This window comes from Papaver somniferum, chromosome 3, assembly GCF_003573695.1.
Source record: "Papaver somniferum cultivar HN1 chromosome 3, ASM357369v1, whole genome shotgun sequence".
In the NCBI taxonomy this organism is placed as follows: Eukaryota; Viridiplantae; Streptophyta; class Magnoliopsida; order Ranunculales; family Papaveraceae; genus Papaver; species Papaver somniferum.
The window spans coordinates 64,762,194-64,785,962 of NC_039360.1; the positions used below are offsets into that span (position 1 = coordinate 64,762,194).

At 34.5% G+C, this 23,769-nt stretch overlaps 2 protein-coding genes and 1 long non-coding RNA gene across 3 annotated transcripts; 2 read left to right on the forward strand and 1 right to left on the reverse strand.

Moving 5' to 3' along the window:
• Positions 1-7,493: 7,493 nt before the first annotated feature.
• LOC113361319 lies at positions 7,494-9,589 on the reverse strand. Its single transcript, XR_003365068.1, has 3 exons — positions 9,443-9,589; positions 8,640-8,744; positions 7,494-7,826 (listed from the first exon to the last, which is right to left on the reverse strand). It is a non-coding gene; the product is annotated as an uncharacterized LOC113361319 (long non-coding RNA).
• Positions 9,590-9,812: 223 nt separating this feature from the next.
• Positions 9,813-10,752, forward strand: LOC113356343 (protein TIC 20-v, chloroplastic-like). The gene has a single exon (XM_026599451.1). It carries the CDS (start codon positions 9,997-9,999, stop codon positions 10,642-10,644), a length of 648 nt encoding a protein of 215 aa, XP_026455236.1. The 5' UTR covers positions 9,813-9,996; the 3' UTR covers positions 10,645-10,752.
• A 133-nt stretch (positions 10,753-10,885) lies between these two features.
• Positions 10,886-18,643, forward strand: LOC113356344. The gene is made up of 5 exons (XM_026599452.1): positions 10,886-12,265; positions 14,296-14,365; positions 14,841-14,922; positions 17,521-17,616; positions 18,472-18,643. The coding sequence occupies exons 2-5, from the start codon at positions 14,353-14,355 to the stop codon at positions 18,623-18,625; spliced, it is 345 nt and encodes a 114-aa protein (XP_026455237.1). The 5' UTR covers positions 10,886-12,265; positions 14,296-14,352; the 3' UTR covers positions 18,626-18,643.
• Positions 18,644-23,769: the final 5,126 nt, after the last annotated feature.

Genomic DNA, 23,769 nt, shown 5'->3' on the forward strand with positions numbered 1-23,769 from the left:
TTAACAGTGTAAACCTAAAAATGAGTTGAGTAATAATGAAATCATATGAGGGGTGTAGTGTAGGATTTCCTGCAACTACATATAATAAGAATCCAAATTGTTTGCTAACCACTCACTAGAAAGCATAATACCAAAATATTTAATGATTAAGTTCAAAGTTAAGGTTTTCGTTTATATCCAAGATACCATATATACATATATGTCAAATCCGAAAATCCTTGATAAGATCAATCAAGATTTACGATTACAAAAGTAATCCACTTGATTATATCACAAATAACTCGTCAATCTAATAAGTCTTACATTTATTGAAATAAATAACTTGTTTGTCACAAACTATCAAATCAAGCGAATAATCACACCAAGGTCAAAATATCAAAGTCTCCAATCTTCTTAATCTTCGAAAGTAGTAACCTGCACTTGATTCCATTATCTGATTTATCGCATAAAGTTTGTTAATATTGGCAAATCAGTAGTTATATCAACAAATTCTGAATCACTAGAATATGTCTAATCAGATCCTCAAAGTCTTGAGTGTTTATATATCGAAAGAGAACGGCCAAAGAATAAGCAAAAAATTATATAAAAGATAGCTATGCCTTAGTTCAAATAACAAGTAATAAACACTGAAAATTAAATCATAATCTTAGTTACCCACCAGCGGCACTACTAGAGTTTTTTGATCTCAAAGAAGTATTTGAACAAGTTAATTGTGCTTTTGTCAAAATTGAATCATATTACTTGTTACTAATGAATTAAAAACCACACAATGCTGATGTATTTCGGGATGAGTTTGTAAGAATACAAAGCTCCACTACTTATGGTATTCAAGACCAAGTCGTGTTTGGAAACAAGATATTCCAAATTTGCAAATTAAAAGGTATTCAATCAATGGATTTTCTGAATTTAGCTTATATCTTCAAAAAAACGACAATGTATATAGTTTGAAATTCCTCATAAATACAAAGTTTTACGAATTTCGCTTGAGTACTATAAAGTGCTACAACTCATCAAGGAAGGGTATTATAACTGAAGAAATTTGCTTGATAATAATGCACGAATCTCTCCATCTGTCGTGATAGATTTAACCTTGGATGGAGATGATCAACCCTTATTTGAAGTTAACTTTGATGCTTCTTGGATATTTGCAAATAAGTTCGTGGGAATAGGTCTAATCATTTGCAATTTTGTGGGTACAAGCGGAAGCGAAAGCCTTATTGGAGGACGTGGTGTGGGCCGAAAGTAGAGGCCTTTAGAACTTGCATCTAGAAGGGGATTATAAGTATGTGATATATGCTTCGGTTTGAAATTTGAATGTTATAAAGTGTACAACTAGGAATCTAATGTAATTTTTTTTATCAACAAATATAAGGAAACTTTATTGATAAAAAGGAGGGAAAAAACACAAAAAAACGAGGGTATGAGAGGCTTGTACCACCTTAAGCAAAACAAGAAAATAAAACAACTTAAGGATTAATCCTAAGATGAAAAAGAATCAACATACACGATCTTCCAACTTGTCAAAACTTCTGATGATGAAATAAACTCATAATGTACTCCTTATCCACCAAGGACCAGCAAAACAAGCAATAAATTTCTTTGTTTACCCTTGCAACTTCATTGCAAAAACTAGAAATTTAATAGTTGACATTTTGAATTTGCTTTCTAAAGTTGAAAACTGCAAATTTACATATACAAATAGAGTTGTTAATCATGTAGCAGACTCTTTCGCTAAACACATAGTAAATCTCCACCATGATTCCATCATGATTCATGATGAAGAATGGGAGAACAAAAATCTTTTTTGGATCAATGCTTGTATTCAAGAGGACAAAAGAATGTATACTGAATGCAATTCATCTTTCGTATTAAAAAGAAAAACAAACTCCTTACATAATATGATACAAATTCCAAAATTGCTAGCGCATTTTGATATCAGAGGTAAAGGTCATTCTCAAAAGTCAGAAGTAAAAATATCTTGCTCTTATAAGGTTAACATAATTACTTCTAAAACAGGTTTAACAGTTATTCCAGAAACACCCTGTAAGCAAAACTATCTTGCTCTTAAAAGGTTAACATTTTGAGAGCAAAACTATCTTGCTCTCGAAAGGTTATCTTGCTCTCGAAGTAATGTTTGGGTTTTCCAACCGACTCAGCCAACTTTTGATTCAACCTATATAAAAGGACGAGCGATTCTGTCCGTTTCCATTTGTTAAGTTTTGAATTTATTTTTCCAAGTATACCCCTCAAGCAAAGTTAGTTAACCATAGTTAAATTCTTCCTCTTCCGATAGTCTGCAAATTAGGGATTCTCAAATCCGATACCAAAATGAACTAAACAGTAAACTGATTTCATTTTTTGGGTTTAATTAGGGTTTCTTTTATTAGTATTTGTTTTAATTTCGTCTGCAAATTAGTTTAATTAGGGCTTTTTTTATTTCTCTTCCATTATCTTCTCTTCTTTTTTTCTTCCTTGATCTTATCCGCCAGTATTCAGTGATTAGTTCATTTGATTTCATTTTCTCTCCCAAACCTATCCACCTAATGGTGTTGCACTGTTCACTTCGATAATTCGTCACATTATCATCAGGTAAGTGTTTCATATTGATAAATTAAACTGGTTCACTTTTTTAATAAACTATAACGGGACATGCATGATTAATAGATAGTGCAGATTTGTAAAACATGAGATTCTGACTCTGTTAATTAGGTAAATTTTAGGGTTTTTCTAAGTTTTAGGGGTTCTATTTCATTTGGGTTTGCATTCCTAGTATAACATCTGTTTTTATGTTTCATTTTATTGATTTCAAGTCATTTATGAATGAAGAGAAGAATTTTATTGGTTCAGTTCTGTGAAAATTTGAGATAATTTTGCTACAGGGTGTTTTGGAATTTTATTGAAAAGGGGTTTTATGAATTGTTATATTCTGAGTAGGCTTTATACAAACTGAACCGTAACACCGTTTACATTCGATTATGTCAAGTGGTCTCAATTAAATTTGAAATGTCATCAATCCAATTTCGGAAAGACTGTTAGTTTCTTTTAGTAATTTCAGTTTTCTGTGGTCGGCCGGACAGTTAATTTGGTTTAATTAAAATGAATCTCTGCATTTTGCAGCCCACTGTGTTGTTGATTGTAGTTTAGCTTGATTGTGTTTACCTGAATTTTGTTAACCATAAACATTACTCGCAATAAAAATTAATTCATATACTTTGTTTATTTGATCTTTATTCACAGGGATTTTTAATGATACAAGTGTGGAACTTGAAATATCCCAACAGTTACCCCGGACGGATGCTGGCAGCAGTACCATGTCCAGTACGCCCACGAGCAAAAACATATCAAGCATACAAACAGATGACGGGATTGTAATTCCCATTGCAGGTTTTGAGCTGGAAACCAAGTGATGTCAAGTTTCCTAGTTTTGCAAGTGCAGAACAATGTGACCATACAATTAAAAAGGCCAAGGCAAACTTAGATCATCAAGATTGGCTTTGCACAAAAGAGAAACTGTTGAATTTGTTATAACCATATTTTACCAATGATATGTAATATATCTTCTCCCTTATTTAAGTCATTCAATGGCAGAATAAATTTCGCTCCTTGTAGTTGTCGCAAACCAAATACAATTTTCTCTTGATGTGTAACTGAATAATATGATATGGTATTCTTAAGTGTTTCCTGAATATATACGCTCGGTTGCTGGTAAAGCTTGTAGAACTGGACAACCGCCTAGATAATTACGTGATTTTCACTGAAAGATCGCTCAGTTGGTCTTCAGATGGTCGTATAAAATAAATTGGGTAAATAACAAAGAAAGTCGTATAAAATTAATCGGCTACGAAACTAAGAATGCCGTATAAAATAAACTGGGCACGAAGCTAAGAATGTTGTATAAAATAAATTGGGTACAACACTAAGATGGTCGCATTAAATAATTGGTTATGATGTTCTGATGATAATACAAGTTACAATTGATACCTGATTCAGACGGTTGTATAACTTAAAATGGGAAATTCAGATAGTCGTATAAGTTTGTTTGATTTTCAAATGATTCCGACTGTGAGCGTACCTTTTCAAGGAATAACAAATTTCCTTGAGCTTTGCTCTTTTTGCTCTCTTATCAGAAGTACTTTGACAAGGCTAATCTGTAGGATTATAGTCTGACCACAATTACAGTGGCACGGGATAAATCAGAGAGTAGAAAAAAAATAAAATGCATAAACCATTCAAGCCTAGGCTTGATCAATGTTTTTATCGTGCATATTTGTAGTACCGATCCACTGTACTTAACTAATTTAACATTAGTTCCTAGAATACCTACCTAACTAATTTAACATTACCTAGTGCGAAATATACCTAACTAAATAACATTTCATAAGGGGTCTTGTAAATCTAAACGAAGGTACAAAATAGAGAGAGAAAGAGAGAGAATGTCCATTAGATGTATGTATAGATTACAATGTTTAAGCCTCTATTTATATAGATAGGATACTTGGAGTCCAAGATATGTAAACCCTAATCTTAGACACAAAGGGCATCTTAAACTTTAGGTTTATAACACTCCCCCTGATGACCACTGTGGCTAAGTCATTACAAATATACCAGGAAAACTCAAAAGAGAAAAACCTGAAATTGCATATACACGTAAAGACTTGAAACAGTGTTGGACACACAAATGTTGCCTCGTTAAAACCTTGACAAGGAAAAACCCAGTGGAACAAAACCTCGACATAGGAAAAAGAGTACAACATGAAAAGTCTAGTAGAATGCACCTTGTATGATGGTGCTCCCCATGATGTCTACTTAAGTAAATTCTTGGCTTGCAAATCTTTGAGTCGAGACATCCCAATTTCGCTGAACAATTTTATTGAATGCAAAAGATCATTTGTGCTTCCATGAAGATGTCTATTGGTTGTTTAAGTCTTCTTTTATGTTGCACAAGCAGTATTGTCTTCGGTTAATACTTTTGCAGAGTCTACGTTCTTCTTCAACATTGATAATTTGTGTGATGGTTTAATGCTAACTTCTCGTGATGATTTGATGAAGTCGTTGATGGAGTTTCTTCGAAAAAAGAGCCAAGATGTAGATACATTACTGTAAGTGAACAAAACGGTATTTGTGTGCATACCTTATGTGGTTTAGATAAACATCCAAATTTCTAGGAGATTGTTATGTTGATTTGGTCTAACAAAATGACCTATTTAATAGTGGGAATCCACCAAATAATCACAATTGATACAACTCCCTCTTGGATGACCACCATGTTGAATTGATTTGTCTCACTAAAACCTTACCATTAAAACCCAATGGGAAAAAAATATGGACGAAGGAAAAAAAAAAGCACAAATATCAACATTAAGAGAAATTTAAACGTCAGAGATATTGCTTCGTTAAAACCTTGTCAGGAAAACCACATGGGATAAAACCTGAAATAAAGGGAAAATAGTACAACTTTTGACGTAAATATGGATGCTAACCCAACTATATGAGTTTTACAAAAGAAAAGCATCAAAATAATAACTCTAGTCTATTTTAAAGACGAGTTTAAGCTAGCATAATTCTAACTGCAGTTTTGAGAAAGAAAAAAATATAAAATTCATGCTGCTAAAGCGTGGATTTTTTTGTTTTTAAGGACTCCTCAAGAGACTCAAAAAGTTGATAGGATCGACTAATTAATCCGGATTTTTGATTTTATACCAAATTTCTAAAAACACATGAAGGATTGTTAACTTGACATAATCAAGTCCAGTGGCTACCAGAATATAATTTGAATCCTACAAGGATTACAGATTTGAATATGTTCTCCGACCACATACGAGTCCTTCAAGGAATACCACGCTAAATGTGTCTTATAAGAAGAACAATTGTTGAACCAATCCTAGGGTCTGATCAAAAAGAAAACCCTCAAATCGTTTTCACAACGAATGTATTTCTCGTATAACGCATTACGACTACACCAACCTGTAAGTAACAGGCTTGGAAATTTTAAGGTGTTAGTCTTGGATCCAAAATTGCGTTAATCGAGAAATTATAATAATCCAATCTAATATGGATTACATGCCAACCAATCACATATGTCGATATCCCTCTGCAGAGGTCGGGGTTCATAACCACCATCATTTATTATTTCAAAAGCTAATATAAACGAATATTCGACAATTTATAGCTTACTACATCCCACATAATTCCCAAATGTATGCATGCTTTGAAAAAATCGAAAATTTACGGGTACCAATGCTCACTAGCATTATAATCTCCTATTATTCAAATGAGGAGATATGAATTTTGAGAACGTGAATCGTATTATCATAGACTCTGTTGGAGCGTATTTGTAGCTTATATAAAAATGTTACATGCTTGCTAGATGTGATTGGATTTTCCTTTTCAAACAACATAAGCTTATTGGAAAGCTAAATGAGATATTTTCACGCCTATTTAATGGCAGCCTTTTTCAATTTGATCATGATAGGAGAGACATGATATAACCTTTAAGTTAATTAATGCCAACCTCTAATAGCATATAGTCTCCCCCTGATTTTGGCGGAAATTGTCATCTAATATACGAAAACAAGTTTCGTAGAGTATTATCCGATTAAATCGAGATATATACTTGTTATAAAATATGTCTTTCGACATTAAAAAAAATATAGTGTTAATAGACATACATGTTTAATATCAACCATGGATTATGTGTGGAACCCAAAATTAATTGGTACAAAAGCATATAAAATATGCGATTTCTCAAAATAAAAATAACAAAATAGAATAAAATTATGAACACATTTGTGAGCAAAAGAAATTTATAGTAAGGTCAATCAAGTCGCTCAAGGAATAATTATATAGGCGAACAAGACGGGTGCGCACCCTTTGATCTTTTGTGTCGTTACATATTCCAACTACAAGCGGAACTGTTTCAAGTTTTGGAGATTTTCACCATGAGGAAAAATTGCTCAATAGTCAATATCCCTTAAGAATGCAACAATTTTATTCACTAGTATTTGCAATTAGTTTAAATCATAATAACAATATAGAAAAATCCGATTCCAATTGGTTTAAATGGTTCTTTTGATAAAAATAAAGAAACCATTATTGTTATTCTTTGTAGAGAAATTTCTACTTTTTGGTTGATGAAGATTTCATTGAAGGAATATAAATCAATAACAAAAACCGGCTAAAAGTTCTTAAAATGCCAATTTATACATCTCTTAAAGAAAAGAGATGGGAAAAACTAATATCAATTGGTGTGTAGAATTTGCCAAAATTTCATCGACAAAATAATAATAAAAATTGTCGTTTTAGCCATCATATAGGGAAAATCCACTTTGTGGACAGATGGTATCTTGTGAAAAGATAATAGACACCAAATACGAATCACATGATCATTGTCCAGTGGACAAAAATACCAATAATAATTGGCCGGAGGTTTTTCAATCATGCATGTGATTCATTACCGTAAAGGTAATATGATCCACAATAACACCAAATTTTTGCCAATTACAGTTTCATTAAAGGAATATAGAAACTGTAACTCAATGGATTTCATTTTCTTTCTCTATGAAAAAAAAATTATAGAAGAAAGGATATTCAACATATCCCGTGAATATATAACAATGAAAACAAAAACGGCAAATATATAACGAAAATAAAGATCAAAAAGCGAAATAAGTTTGGCGCAGTCCAACTAATATATAAGCCCATTAACATATGACTATTGCATAGCCAATTAGTGCTTGGAGTTCACGGATCACGAATAACACCAACCGAAATGAGGTGTGTATACAGCCGTAAAGTATGGTTATCATCATCACTTCTTTGAGATTGTACTGTACCTTGCAACAAATCGGATGGAAACTTAATCAGAATCCCATTAATAATTATTAAAAAAAGAAAAAAAATCAATTTAAGAGAATTAGATAGGGATGGTAATTAATCTTCTTTGCTCGTATTGGTGGAGCAACGTGCATGATAACGTCTTGTAAATCTAAACGAAGGCACAAAATAGAGAGAGAAAGAGAGAGAATTTTCATTAGATGTATGTATAGATTACAATGTTTAAGCCTCTATTTATATAGATAGGAGACTTGGAGTCCAAGATATGTAAATCCTAATCTTAGAGACAAAGGGCATCTTAAACTTTAGGTTTATAACAACGGGTATAATTTAACAATATTGTGAAAAGGAGTGATAATTAATCTAAAGTGTTTGCGGGATATTCTTAGTTTTTGTTATAACTAAAACTTATGTTTTTCTCTAAGTTATGATAATTAATGGCTATAAGAGTATGAGATTGCAAGCTTGCGACCACACTATGACTTTATGGTAGTGTCAGTGACGCGCAAAGCAAAGTAAAACAATCAACACCACTTAGCAAAGAAAAATGGTCAAAATGTGATAAGCTAGTGTAAGACATCACTCAAGGCACATACACGGGACAACAAAATGCATCAATCTCTACCAAATCTCATACCAAGAGAGTACAACGCTAACATCTTAGTATGTAAAGGTAGCAAACTCTAGTTTGGTCATAAGTATTTGATATTGTTATAGGCACAACCATTATCGGCATATATGCGCGCACACACAGAGAAACAAACTAAAAAAGATGAGAAAAGGGAAATTGATCCACATCTACTTACATGCGAAATATATTAATATACCAAAAATGCCAGGAAATACCGCAACCAGTAGCTGCAACAGTCCAGGCTGATAATCCATCACTCATAAGCCTTAACAGGTTGTGACTACGAAAGAAGAAAATAACAGTTTAGGAACCAGCAATCTACATATCATAATTAGCAGTCAAAATTTAAGACTAACAATTCACATATTGCTATTCACCATAATTAAAAGTCACAAGTGCACTAAATTATTTACTATCTATTTTACAATGCTAATTAATCACTTTCCAGCACCCCATCCTTCTACAAGCTCATATGGGTCAACTCATTGTTGCAAACAAATCGATACCAAACAACAAGTTTGGCTAAGAAGACCTAACCAAGACACTTTCTGGGGGCAACAAAAACTTACAAAGAGCTACAGACTACAAAAGTTAAAAGTAAAATCATTCAATTGCTCGTCAAATTGGGTTGGATTCTAAAATCTTCAGAATTTCAACATGTGTGGATATCAGTTAACCCCAATTTGATTTTCATTTGTTTGATATCATAGAAGAGTAATTAAGAAAAAAGATCAGAAATTCTATAATGAATCAAAAGTAAAAATGATACGAAAGATAACATACAATAGTAATTCAAAGTTTAATGACAATTAGATCAAAATAAACTAAGCAACATCCGTTCACAAAAAAAACAAGCACAAATTGTATAAGAGATTCAGTACTTCTTGTATATAATAACTAAATAGGAGAAAAAATAAACCAGAGGAAAAAAAAACAAGCACAGAAATTCCATCAATTTGCTTTTAATGATTATCTAACCTTTTAATGGTGTTTACTCCTTCGTAATCCGTATATCTTCTTCTCACAACTATCCGTATATTTTGTCTGAAGATGAAAAGATATCATAAAGAAGAAAGAAACATAATACAACTATCGAGGAGAAATCGGGTTCTGATTCGAGGGTATTTAATCACTAAAGGATATTTCAGTCATTTAATCCTAGATCACTTCTAACAAGGTTTGACCGATTTCACCCAGTCCGTCAATATGGGTTGACTGATACCTTCTCCTTTTATAAGGTTTGACTAAAATCTAAGGATTTCTACGAGGATTGCTCTTTTTATTTCTATAAACCAGAACCAGATAGCTATTCCTCAGTCAAAACACCCTATAACCAAAACACCCTATATGCCCCAAGGTCTAATCTGATGATTACCCTCGTGGATGCTTCGTTGACCGATTAGTTAAACAAACAACCGTGCCCGGTTATCAGTCAGTAGAAGAAGATAAGGTAAGTTAGGTAACCTCTTCTTGAGCTTCATTTACTCGACCATAGATGAAACCCTAATCCGTTGCCCAAAAAACAGAAAATAATGGCCATGGCATCTCTCTTGAGCTGCTCAGTTACTCCAAAAACTTGCTTTAACAGAAGTCATTTACCATCTTCATTGTTTTCATCACAACGATCATTCTTCATTTCTCCAGCAAAACCCACACTTCAAATCAGTAAACCTAAAAAGTTCTTAGTTTCAGCTAATAATTCAAACGGGGATGACTCTGCAGATCTTCCAGATCGTTTAATCTCTGCCATTTGTTACTTCTACCCATTCTTTGATGGTGTTCAGTATGGAAAATATGTTATCACTCAATTCACTCCAATTCAAGTGCTTCTACAACCCTTATTTCCAGCTATCAGGGTTTTCAAAAGCTTTCCTTTCAATGGGTTTTTAGTATTTCTTACTCTTTACTTCATTGTTGTTAGAAACCCTAATTTTAGTAGATATGTTAGGTTTAATACAATGCAAGCTATAGTTCTTGATGTATTGTTAATTTTTCCTGATCTTTTAGAGAGAAGTTTTAATCCAACTGAAGGTATTGGATTAGATTTGATTCAGAGTTTAGACAGTACTGTTTTTCTATTTCTATTAGTTTCTTTGATTTATGGTTCAGGTTCTTGCTTATTAGGGCAAGTTCCTAGGTTACCCATTGTTGCTGAAGCAGCTGAAAGGCAAATTCCTTAAAATAAATTTTGGGTGTTTTGATTTTGTTGTCACAATCTGTAATCTTATCTTTCAAGTGTTTGTAACCTTATCTTTGTGGTTTGAATAAACGAAATTTATAGCTATCAATACTGTTTACATCTTTCTTAGTTTTGATTATCCCAAACAAGTGCCTTTCTCATTTGTCTGAGAAGGCGCTTTCAAATTGTTTGATCAAGTTTTTCTTTTCAGTGTCAGTATGGTATGTTCATTGAATTCTCGAAGTATGGTATGTTCATTGAATTCTCGCCTTCCTGCTTGGATTCAGTTTAATGTAATGCGTGAAAGGGTATACTACAAAATGTAGTTAAGTTTGAGACATTGGTTTCTGGGTTTTATCGAAGCTTATAAGTATAAAGAAAAGATGGTAAAGAAGTTTAGCGTGAAACCTAGTGTAATCTGTGTATACTCAGTGATCAAGGGCTTTTGTACAGTTAAAATGCTGTATTCGACTTTCAAGCTCAAGGATAAGATGTTTGATTCGGCAGTTTATAATACTTCGATTTGTACAAATTTCATGAAGAGTGGCAAGAGAGTATCTTTTGCGATGGAAATGAAGGAAATTGGATGTGAATCCGATTCTGTGACTTATAATGGAGAAAGATTTTTCAATCGTTATTTGGAGTTCTGGATGCGATAATCGGAGAAAGGTAAAACTAACTGTTATAATTTAAAAGGTAGTAAATGATTGGTATTGAAAGGAGGGCAAATGGAGTGAAGCAATGGATTTATTCTGCTGAGGCGAGATTGGGCTCCTGATGCTGTGACGTACCAGACACTTTTCAATGGGCCAAGTGATAGAAGGAGTCTGTGGAGCTGGCGAACACATCATTTGTTTTGGGTGGGATGGTTTTCCTGGGGAATGTTCCATGTTTTGCTAGATGGGCTGTTTTGGTGAAGGGAACTTAGTGCTGTTACAGTCAGTTTTGAAAATGTTAGCCAAGGAAGTATATTTAATGTAAATACAGGGAGGAATGGAGGATGCTTATGTCAGTGGTACGTAAGAAAACTGAAATGTTGAGTTCTTTCGAGCTTATAGATGCTTCCTGATTCCAAGAATGATCACTCTACCTAATAACAAACAAGAAAACATCACACTAAACATAAAAATGGAGCTTATTCTTTCTGATCAGGGTGACATTTGCTTTTGTAAGCATTCGTTATGAAGCTTCGGGAGGTATCAAGCGTATTTTTTAATTAATGGTTTCCTACAGCATGTTCCTATATCTTGCAAGTGTCAAGCGCATATGAGATGTAGGTTGTAAGAATAAAGGAGTGTCAGATTTGAACAACATCACACTGCGTAGAAAATAAAGTTGCTGATGACTACCACGTGTAAGCAGGCTAAGATACTGTATTCCATTGAGCTTATAAGATGCTTTGGGAAAGCCTGCTTCAGAGATGTGTTTCTTGATTCCATAGTTTTGTTTGTGTATTGAGATAGAAGGCTTCTGGGCATCATAGTTAAACAGGTGAATCCTAGATCAAAGCTCCTGGATACGCTTTCAGAAAGATTGGGAGCATGATAGGAGGTTAAGCTGTACTAATTTGATCCTGTAAAGTGGACGGTAAAGGTTGGATTGGAAAGCTGAAGCGTCAAAAGGTATGTTTTATTCCTTGCATATGGTTTCTATTACGTCCATTTACTTCGAGATTATTATGCGCACACATGTTGTGTGGGCATTATCATAATCTTATAAATTTATTCTGTATCTAGTCATAAAAAGGATAGAAAGACAATGAGAATGACATTACATAGCGCTTTATATGAGTCTTGAGTCGTCATTCTTTTCTACGAATAATATTGGAAATTGATCTTCCATTATTGTAACACCTTTTACATTTACCAGCTTTGACTGTATCGTTAATTATAAGAATTGACCAAGTACACGGCAGGACTAATTTCTCTTCAACACAAAGGTTCTTCTGCAAGCAACAAAAATAAAATAAAATCTATTTGACAGTACATGATCATGCTTACCTGCATACGATTTGTGCGTTGAATTTGGATATACTGTGAAGTAGAGTAGCTTTAAACCACCGGTTGTACGGGCGAATGGCAGGGCAATTCTCCCTTGGCAGACAGAAAAAGATAATAGTAAGTAGGGCATCACTTATGTATTGTTCTCTCTGCCAAGAGAGGATCATGCTGTCATTCATCAACCCCACATTGCATTTGCATGTTGTCCTTCACTATTAACCATGTCAATGTAACATGGTTACTTCCGCTTATTCCAAGTGATTTGTGCTCAGAATTCAGATTTACTGTGAAGTAGAGTAGTTAATCGCCTTAAACTGACGGTTGTACGGTCGAATGGCAGGGCAATTCTCCCTTGGCAGACAGAAAGAGATAATAGTACATTAGGTAGCACTTACTGATTGTTCTCTCTGCCAAGGGAAGATTGCACTGTCATTCATCAACCCACATTGCATTTGCACGCTGTCCTTCACTATTATTATGCTAATAAACATAGATACACCTGTTTTTACATTAAGCAATTTGACTGTGCATTCGAATGTGCTGTGAATCAGAATAGTTAAACAACTTAACCTAACTGGTTGTATGGGCGAACAGCAGGGCAATTCTCCCTTGGCGGACAGAAAGAGATAATAGTTCGTTATTGGTTGTTCTCTCTGCCAAGGGAGGATTGCACCGTCATTCCTCAACCCCACATTTATTTTTACGCTGTCCTTCACTACTGATCATGCCAATGTAACATGGTTTCTTCTGCTTTTATACTAAGTGATCTGTGGTTTGAATTGGATATACTGTGAAGTAGAGAAGCATATGCCATGAGCAGTTCCTTTTCTTATCTGGAGTTTATTCTGTGTCATATTTGTAGTTGGTCATACATCTGAAATCGAGGTAAAAAAGCGAATAAACCATACGACTAAGCAAAGGCCAAATGACCAAACAAATATGACCCCGAGCTTCAATGTAAAAGGCCACGCTTTCTTAATTATCTATGAATTGACAGGTGAAATAGATCTACTGTTGACAGAAAAAGTGAATGGATATTTGGCATATTATAAAAAAAAATGCTCCTGGACCTTCATGTTTTTCAGTACATTCGTACCATAAATTTTGTTTCCTTAAATATTTGAACTGAATAAAAATAGTACACCTTAACCAAAATTATCTTTTCCTGAACTTGATTTGGTGGCTTCTGAGAAATTAAAGTACGCATTGTGTAGTTGAATTGTCAGCAGTGAATGAGGTGATGGTTTCTCATTTCACTTACTAATAGAAAAAACTGCTGCAGTGGACAAAACTGATGTTAGCTGTGCACTATTTAGAGAGGGGGAGGAGTGGAGTTACCTTGTTTATTAAATAAGGGCTTCATTTGTTGTTCTGTATCAGTCTTTATATTCATCCATAATTTATCTAATATATAGTGATATTTGTTTAAGGATTGAAATCTGGAGTCCAGTGAATTTCTTATTGATATATTGGAAGTGTTCGGTTGTATACTTAACAGTACTTGCAAATCCTATCTCACATTTTACCTTTGATCGATGTCATAGGACAGCCTGTGGAAATGTCATCTTTTTAGATTGGTGTTATTCTTATGTCATAGTTTTTCCTTATTGAACAAGAGTCCCAAATTAAATACACTTTCATTGTCATTGCAGAATGTGCTATACAGAAGATGGTGGGAGGACCAGTTCTTGTATGAACTGTAAACATGGATGGGGTCCAAAGGTTGAGCTTCATTAACATGCTTAAGTTTTCATTTTCTCTTGCACCGAGAGTGCTCAGTATATATATGTGTTTCACTATCTATTGGTGTATTAACCTGCAATGGGGTTTTGAAGGTTGGAATTTCATTTACTCATATCTGGCTAGTTAGAATCTCATGGGGTAATTGGTGAAGTTTTTAACAATATGGTAGTAGGAAGTTGATAAGAACTTAATAGTTCTTACCCACAGCCAGCGGAGTAGATTTGAAAGAATACAGAAAATTCAGAACAAACTTACGAGTCCCATTGATAAGAGAACTAATAATCAAAAACCGGAGATTGCTAAGTTGGAAATCGGACACTAGACCTCCATATAGGCCATTGGGGATTTCTTATCAGAAGTCCTCAGGGTGCAAAACACATTTCTCTTACTTTTATCTTGATTACACTGCCTTATTTAGTCTCGTGCTCAATAGTTAATTTGTTTAATTTGGTAGGTTATCTTTTTAGGACGCCTCAGAGGCTGAATTGTTTTGGCGTTTTACCTTCGCAAGGGAGTGACTTCAGTGTGGTAGACAGGTTTGCCTTTCACTCAACTTATTACAGCCATGGAATCTGAAAAAGTTAGCAGTACTTTTAATATACGTATATGTGCATTATTGTAAATATGAGGATCACTTGTTTTGATATGCATTTGGGAACACAAATAAATTGTTAAATGGTAGAACATGAATTTGGCCAACCTCACAAAGTGAATTAAAACCTGAATTAGAAAGTTACCAGTACTTAATTTGTTTAAGTGATCTCCCATGACTTGGGTTTTGTTGTCATTTATTTAAATAAACTTTCTATCAAACATGGGAGAGATGGCAACACCATGTCAGCAGTTATCTATATGTTGCAATTGGTCGCACAATTGTAACGTGTACTTCAGCTTTGAGAGTTGGTGCTTACTGCTTGAAGCTTGTCCAACTTCCGAGTTGATCAATAGCTCTAGGTAATCCAACTGATTGTGTGACCAAATGGCGGGGCAATTGTCCCTTGGCAGTCGGAACATTTCAAAAGTGTATATTCATGAAACACTGTACTATTGTTCTTTCTGCCAAGGGAGAATCGCACTGTCATTCATCAACCCCACATTGCATGTTATAATATGCATCTGGTCTTACCATTTTAACATGCATACTCCAGCTTTGGTACTAGTCTGATTTCTATTTTTATTTGTATCCATCTGACATCGATAGTCTGACTGATTGTGTGAGCGAATGGCTGGGCAATTCTCCCTTGGCAGCCAGAAAGTAATAATAGTGTTCATTCAAGGCACACTGTACTATTATTCTCTCTGCCAAGAGAGGATTGCACTGTCATTCATCAACCCCACATTGCATGTTGTCCTCTGCAACTGAACATGCCATTGTAGCTTGTATACTTCAGCTTTTATCCTAGGTGATTTCTTCCCTAAGTTTGGATATACTTAGAAGTAGAGTAGCATATGCTGTGAAAATTCCTTTCTTATCTAGCTTATTCTTTTCACTTTTCTGGCTGGTCATATAATCTGTTGATTTTGTTCTATGGTCCTCTACTCTCAGTTATCACTATTATTCACTAGCGAGATATAGTCTGTGGCCAAAATTTCATGAAATTGAGTTATAAAGGTGAAATAGCCGTACAACCATGCAAGGGCCAAATGAACTACCAAATACGACCACGAGTTTCAGCATAAAGGAATTGCTTTCCTAGGCGTCCATGATTTGACAGGTAGAACATAAGGCAGAGATGAACTTATTTTTTTTAATGAGTAGATGGAATACAGAAGATGCTGCTGGATCTTTTGCTGAATAAAATAAGTGCATTTGACCGAAAGTTTGCTCACGATTTAGTTTGATCAGTTCTATGGTTGATATTGCGCCTTGAGCGCATGATAATAGATTTAGTTATACATGTCCTTATGTCTAGAAAACTAAAGTGTCACTAGAAATAAAAAAACAGAATGAAGGTATGCTGTATTGAGTTTAGTGACTACGGACTCTATGGGGAAGGACATATATGGTGTTTCTTTCTTTATTGTAGCATTAGCATCTTTTTACGTTTAAAAAAGGGATTCTTCTTCACTTAGCTTCCTTGTTAATAGAGCTTCTCTATGTTCATACTTCTTTTGCTTGAAACAAAGTTTTAACTTACCGTCTTTATCCTGTTAATTTTGTGCAACACAGCCGCAAAGGGTACTCTTTTTTTTCTTGAAAACATTAACAAGAAAATGTTCTTAAACTTAATCTGACATTTAATTAGCAAATCTGTTTTTTTTTCCTAGGTCATTAGAACTGTAGTCATCTTCAATTTCAGTTGGGAATTTGAGCATTGTATGCTCTATGATTGTGAACAAGTTTATTTGTATACTCATAACTTTTAGAAGCTTGCCTAATTTTTTTGGAAATTGCAGCAGTAAGGGCCTGCATCTGTAAACTTGGGAAGAAACATGTAAATCTTGCGCCTATATATCTGTGTTTATTTTTATTTTGGGCAGTAAACCTTGTCACCTACTTTGTAAGTATGACGCGAAGAAATTAGCAACCTTTTTATGAAGTAGTTAGAATCTTAACTAATTGTGCAATTTAAGCTTATTTTCCATTATAGCTAGTGTTGAAAAGTTTTGTCTAAAAAAATTTCAAGATCCTCTGTTGTAGTGCTATATTGTATTGCAATGGTATTCTTTGTGTCCCCTTGAACTGCCATCCCAACTCTGTAAGCCCTACTACGTTTTGTTCTTACTGGTGGATAAAATTGTTCAAAAGCATACTCCTTGGTGTTCACCAATGGCATTTTTCTTTTAGAATTTGGTATTAGAGGAAGGATGAGAGCAGCCAAGCCTCTAGGGTTCACATGGAGACAATCCTTATGTAAATTGTATATTGAATTCATAACTCAATCAAATTATGGTCGAAAATACATAGTTAATTCTATACTTTTTAGTTATTAGGGATTGTAAACTGTTCCATTTCCGGTGCTGCATTCTTAACGTGTCATCCTGTTCAAGATCTTAATGTGCTTGACAGAGTAAAACGGATACATCTTACTTTTCACCTTGTGCGATACTTAGCATGGGGGAAGACTGGGTGATAATATTACTGTCATGTTTCTCTATCATTTGGTCACCACTTCCTTTGTTTGTTTTGATAGGTATTCAATTTTGTTTTACAACCCCGGAGCTGTTACCATCTCAAACAAATTTTCATCTGGAATGGAGGGACTTCCATGTGGTAGTTCTGTAAACAGGTTTGTGTTTTATACCAATCTAATTATACTGAAAGTAAACATCACTTATGTAATTATTTAGCTTGGAGCTCAGAACCAGCTTTTGTCACTTAATGTCGTCAACTCCCAATACAGTCGGTCCTAGTCTCTCTAAACATTGACAATCCTATCTTGCTTTCCATACAGTACTAGTGAATGCTAATCAGTCTAACAGTTAGGCAGTCCAATTAGAGGTATTATTGACAAGTATGACAAACTTAGAGTCACCCTATTAGATTTTGAATTACATTACTGAGTAGGACGTGAAATAGAGTTAATTCACCACCAACATACTCATGTAAACTGAGGATGTGATTCTAGTTCAATGTGTGATTCCAATACAGTGGTGGTGCCAGAACTTACTAAGTCACAGAAGTCACTTACGAAGTCACAGAAGCTAAACTGGTCTCAAAGGGAAAGGGTAAGTCGACAGTAGACTCACCGCATTTATAAGCACCTGATATGTTCTGAATTAATCTGTTTTGAATAATTTAATTATGAGCTGAAACAAATAGCACTTATCGATATTTTCTTAAGCGCCCTAGAGTATCATTAATGTGATTCATATCATACATAAAACAAATAGAAAAGAAGAGAACAAAATCAAATCCCAATTGACTATATAACAGTTAAACAGTCATCATGGAGGTAAGATAGAAATGAAATGAAAAATCCTGCACACTGCACTAAAAAGTTCGTTTAGGTATAAAAACCTTTCTAATTGTTGTCATTGACTAATGATGAAGAGTAACCTGTATGCCAACTATCGAAATGAGTAGTCTAATGGTTGATGCTTTAGTTAGCTTACCAATTCTTGCATGTATGGGTCAATTGCAGGGCAATTCTCCCTTGGCGGATAGAAAGCTGTAAACTTGTTGTATACCGAAGCATGAAGTCTTTCTCTCTGCCAAAGGAGAATTGCACTGTTATTCACAAACCCCACATTGGTTTCTGCACTTCTTCATCATTGCTTGCGACTCTGTTCTCATGAAACTCACATTAATGCATTTATACTTGTAGGGGTGATTCATGTAATTGAATTTGGATATGCTGTGAATAAGCAAAGGGGTAGCATATGCTTATGCACAATTCTTATTCTCTCTTTGGTGGTGCTATCTTATTCACTTTTTACTTTTGTGATTAGTCACTACTAGAGATATGGTCCCCGACATCTGTCTCTCTATATCTCATATCAACCCCCATCGAATTCCAACCAGCCAAGCATAATACATCAGATCCCTTTGCTTGTTATCATTAGTTAGTACAAGCTCGGGCTTCAACATACAGGAATCTCTTTATTCATGTCTATTTTGTTTTGACAGGTAGGAAACAAAGACCACTCATGGAGAAACTTACTTTCATTTGAAGAAGAGAATATGGAAAAATCTCAAGGAGAGAAGATGCTGCCGGATCTTCCCTCTTTGGTATGGAATGGAAGTCCATCCACTCTATTTTGTAATTAAGACACAAGGTATTTTTTACTTTTATATAATATATGCATCATATATACTAAAAACTTGTCAGAAGATTATGGGTTGGTTCGTTGATTCATTTCAGTGGCCAATATTGCTTGAGAAGTGCTATACGCATGGGATTGTTCTTAGAAGCACTAGGTTGAGAAAAAAGGAGGAACAAAGAAAAGTGGTATTCTGTAAAAACTAAATTGAGAACAGTGATCTATATAATGTTATCTCTGGAATTTTTTTTTACATTTCATTCTTTCGTTCTTTATTCTTGTCTAGGAGTCTCTGTTGAGTTGTGCTGGAATAAGCAATGCTTCCAAAGTTCTGGGGTTGCTTGGTGAAACTTTTCTTTTATCTATAGATACAGTGAGAAAAATAATACAAATAAATTTGAAAATCTTTTTAGTAAGAAGAGGCCTGCTACCTACAAGTCCGGGTAGCTAGGTCTAGTGGGATTGAATCCCAGGTCTCACTGAAAACTTAACACATGATTAGACCTTTGTTCGCAGCCAAATTTTGATTAATCCATGAGATAAATCAAGCAGGGGGTCTTGGAAAGGGATGCAAGTTCTTTTAATAAATCAGAATTCGGCTAAACCTTATTCATATACTCTAGTAAGAACTATTTACCTTCCGACACAAACAGAAAAACCTACTAAAATGTCTATTAAAAGGCACTAACTTCTGGGTTGCAGATGTGGTGTGAGGATTGACAGCAAGAAACGTGCATTAGATTGACAAGTTGCAAACAGATACCAAAACAGACTGGGTATGTGCTTAGAATATGCTGATGTACTAGTAGTATCTGAAGTAGTACTAGTAGTAGGAGCATAGAAGATGTATTACTGGGCAATTCCTTCTTTGGCAGATTTTTGATATTCATTGCCTTAATAATGGCCGAATCATAAAATTACTGCCAAAGGAGACTTGCCCGGCAATGCTTTGTCTATAACCAACCATTCATAGTTAAATCCATCTTGCTTGGTGTCTCGGACTCTCGGGTATAATTGCTAAGTTTTAAGTGATGATGATGATTTTCATTTCCCGTTTCTTACCTCTTATGCTTTGTCTATAACCAACCATTCATAGTTAAATCCATCTTGCTTGGTGTCTCGGACTCTCGGGTATAATTGCTAAGTTTTAAGTGATGATAATGATTTTCATTTCCCGTTTCTTACCTCTTGTTTGTTTTGTTAATAAGACAGAACTCCAACAAGGGTTTAATAGATTGTATACATACATACCTGATCATCTGCTATATATTATGTACTGCTTATGCTCCCTGCTGCTGCAATATCTAATTTTTTGAAGGTGCTTGGTGTTTCTGTTCACAACGTCACCCGGGTTTCTTCAACCACTCTCAAAACACATGACACAATCTAACTTTTATGTGTGAATCATCAAAACAAGAGCTATAAGTAATTAATATAAAACTGTGATTGAATTTCCATGGGATGAATTCTGTTTTACCCTTTTTGTCTTGCTTTCTATTGCAAGATGCACATTCCATCAAACTAGACATACATCTCTCTCCCTATACATATTAACTCCCGTTTGCTCAAGAAACAAAATTGCGAGCCATTTATACGTATCTACTGTATAAGGCATCACATAGTAAGACACATCTTCTAATAACATAGTACTAGAACAGGGTTACTTCCTCGACATCTGAAAACATGTTTTGCATTGTTGTCCAGGTTAAATGTTCATAATCCTCTGTAGCATACTCAGCCCACTCGTCAAAGTTACACTATATTGAAGACCCTTTGCTCTTCCTGCCACTTTTCCGCTTCAACCTCAGACACAGTGGGTCTCTGGTACTCTTCAAATTTCTCCCATCCCCTTAATAAACTATCTTCCCCTTTCTGGTCATGACGAGTTCCAATTTCTTGAGATGACAAAATCTTCCCCTCGTTAGTTGATCGTGTTATACTAGTTGGTGCTGTGGTCAATCTAGCTGATGATGGTCTTGATGAAATTTCAACAACATTATCACCCGGTTCCAGTTTAACAGTCTTTATCATTGAGTTGTGTTGATCTTGATGGACTCCTGGAAGAGTAGTTTTAGTTGATTTTGCCGATGACATTGTTGACATCGGGTTAGATTTTTCCAGTGGTACTGCTCGTGAGACGTTGTTGGTAGTTTGATGCGTTTCTGGTGCTCGTACGCCATTGTTGACGGAAACCATAGATGGTGATGGTGATGGTAGTCCAACTTTGCTATTATTATTATTACAAACAGTCACTAAAGGTGAAGTTACTGCTGCATTGCTTGATGGTAATGAGGAAGAACCTCTTTTCCTTCTGGGCTTAGCGTTTACGTTCTTAACCTGCATAATTGAATCAATGCACATATTAGTCTATGTCTTACGCATAATAACAATAGAAATCAAAGAATGCAAAAAATAAATAAAATCAAATTACAAATATCAAACACTGTAAAAACTCTAATTAAATACTGTAATTTATACTGTACCACCTTCACGTTGCTTCGGTAGAGTTCTTGATTGATCACAAATATACTTGTTGTTGATTAGTTCTTATGGTTGTTGTTATAGGAAAAGAAAACTGGAATCCATATATGGGTTTAAACCCTAATTAAGATAAACGACGACTCAAAAAGAAAGATAAAAAGCAAAAAAAGAATGAAGCATAAGAACAGTCAACATATATGCACACACATTACTTATATGTGCAAGCCATTTATCATGCTACATGCAGACGTTCATATATACCTGCATGTTGTCCTTATCCTCCTGGTTCAAGCAGCTTTGTGCTATCTGTTACAGCAGTTCTTAAATTGGGAAAGAAGTATAGAGAATCGTCTACATCCTTACGGATACTCCGGTATATTTATATGTCCGCATAGTTGCTTTACCGACTCCATCCTTATTCCGGAAGCTCTTAGACTCTTAGTCAATTTTCTCTTTCTTGTTATTAGAGGAAACAAAAACATACCGACTTTGGGGAGGATTTCTAATAAGAGTTTCTTGTTATTAGGGGAAACAGAAAAAGCCGACTTTGGGGAGGATTTCTTTTGGCTATAAGTCGAAGTATTGCTCTAGTGAGGGATGTTATTTACAGACTCAGTTTGACCGTGGGGAGGACTGAAAACAATAATTTTGGTATATTTGTTTGGGAGCTTCATTCGGGGAATGTATTTCAAAAGATCTTTTGCCAAAATTCTACATCCATTATTTTTTAAAATTTTATGTCGAAACCACTAGTCATTTCTCAAAACAATAGGTATTTATACAAGTGGCAGTGTGACACAATTGAATATTCTTTTGAATAAAGATGTTGATAAACAACTTTTATTGGAGGACTAACGATTTCAAAAAAAAATAAAAATATTCCCGTCGTTCGACAAAGGTAAAATTGAGGATGGTTGATCAACCTCAAAACTATTCCAATAACGCTAGCAATAGTGGAGTTTTTTTTCATTAGTTGTTATTTGTCTGTTTGACAAAAGTGGATTTCTAAATTTTGCAGAAAACAAGAAAAGATCAATTTGAAGCTTATCTTAATTTATAACGCAATTATGAATCGATGGAAGTTCAACTTAATTGGTAGACTAGATTTTACGGATTCAAAACTAAAGTTTAAGGTCACAAAAATATTCCAATGAAACAAAGGAAATTCTATGGAAACCGCCTACTAATTCCTATGACCAAAGGTTTCTTCACCATCAAGCTTCCGGACGAAGATGATTAAATAAAAAGGGTCTGGGATGAAGATCTCTAGTTTTTAAATAAACAACCTGTGAGACTTCAAGATTGGGTTCTAAGATTTCATCACGAAAATAAAAGAATTACAATATGCATTAGTGTGAGTGAAGTTATCAGGTTGGCAATTTAAGTTTAGAGATAAAAAGATATCTCTAACAAAAAATAGAGTATATAACCAGTTAAAGTTGATGATAAAACCCTAAATTATGAATATGGGTATCTTGTTAGCATTCTTGTTGTAATTGATTTTTCTATGCCTGAAAAACTCGGTATTATTGCTGGGGCAAAGAGGTTTCATCAAACTTTTGAAATCCAAAAACCTTCTAAATTTTGTTCTCATTATAAAATTGTTGGGCATACGGTATTTGAATGCAAAACAATATGCTTTGCATTGAAAGTAAAGGATGCTAATGAAGAAAAAGACCCAATAAAGATGAAGCCTATTTGATTTCCATTTTGATGTATTTCGATCTAGGTTTGGAAATCTGTTTGCAATAGGCAAAATCCAGCAAACCTCACGAATTCGGCACACTTACACTCAGTTAGTTGAGAAGCCTGGATTACTAACCACTCCTCAAGAACAATCCAAACAAATCAAAGAAGAGTTTAGATATCTATCTTGAGGAATCACAAAGTCTGAGACAAATAGAAGTTTCCGATTTCTATATATCTTATTGCTAATCTAAAGTCTGAGGAACTTCAATAACCAGTAGAACAAGATCCAGATGGTAAAATATAGTCTAACCGGTTTTCACGAATCCATAAGTGAAGTCTTCAAAGTCGTAACCTAAAATACAATTCTATGAAGAACCTTGGCATTTCATGAAGTCATAATTAAGGGGTTTGCAAACTATCCCCATTTCGTAACCTCTAGAATATGTAAAATTCAAATTGACTTAGGTAATTCATACAAGTATGTGTACCTTGCACCAAGCAGTTCTAAA

Bases quoted from the DNA above. Each gene is read 5' to 3' on its own strand.
- LOC113356344 (XM_026599452.1), top strand. The intron at 14,923-17,520 runs GTTTGCCTTTCA...TTGTTTTGATAG, and splicing joins GACTTCAGTGTGGTAGACAG to GTATTCAATTTTGTTTTACA. The intron at 17,617-18,471 runs GTTTGTGTTTTA...GGTCAATTGCAG, and splicing joins TGTGGTAGTTCTGTAAACAG to GGCAATTCTCCCTTGGCGGA.
- LOC113356343 (XM_026599451.1), top strand. From the start codon at position 9,997: ATGGCCATGGCATCTCTCTTGAGCTGCTCAGTTACTCCAAAAACTTGC.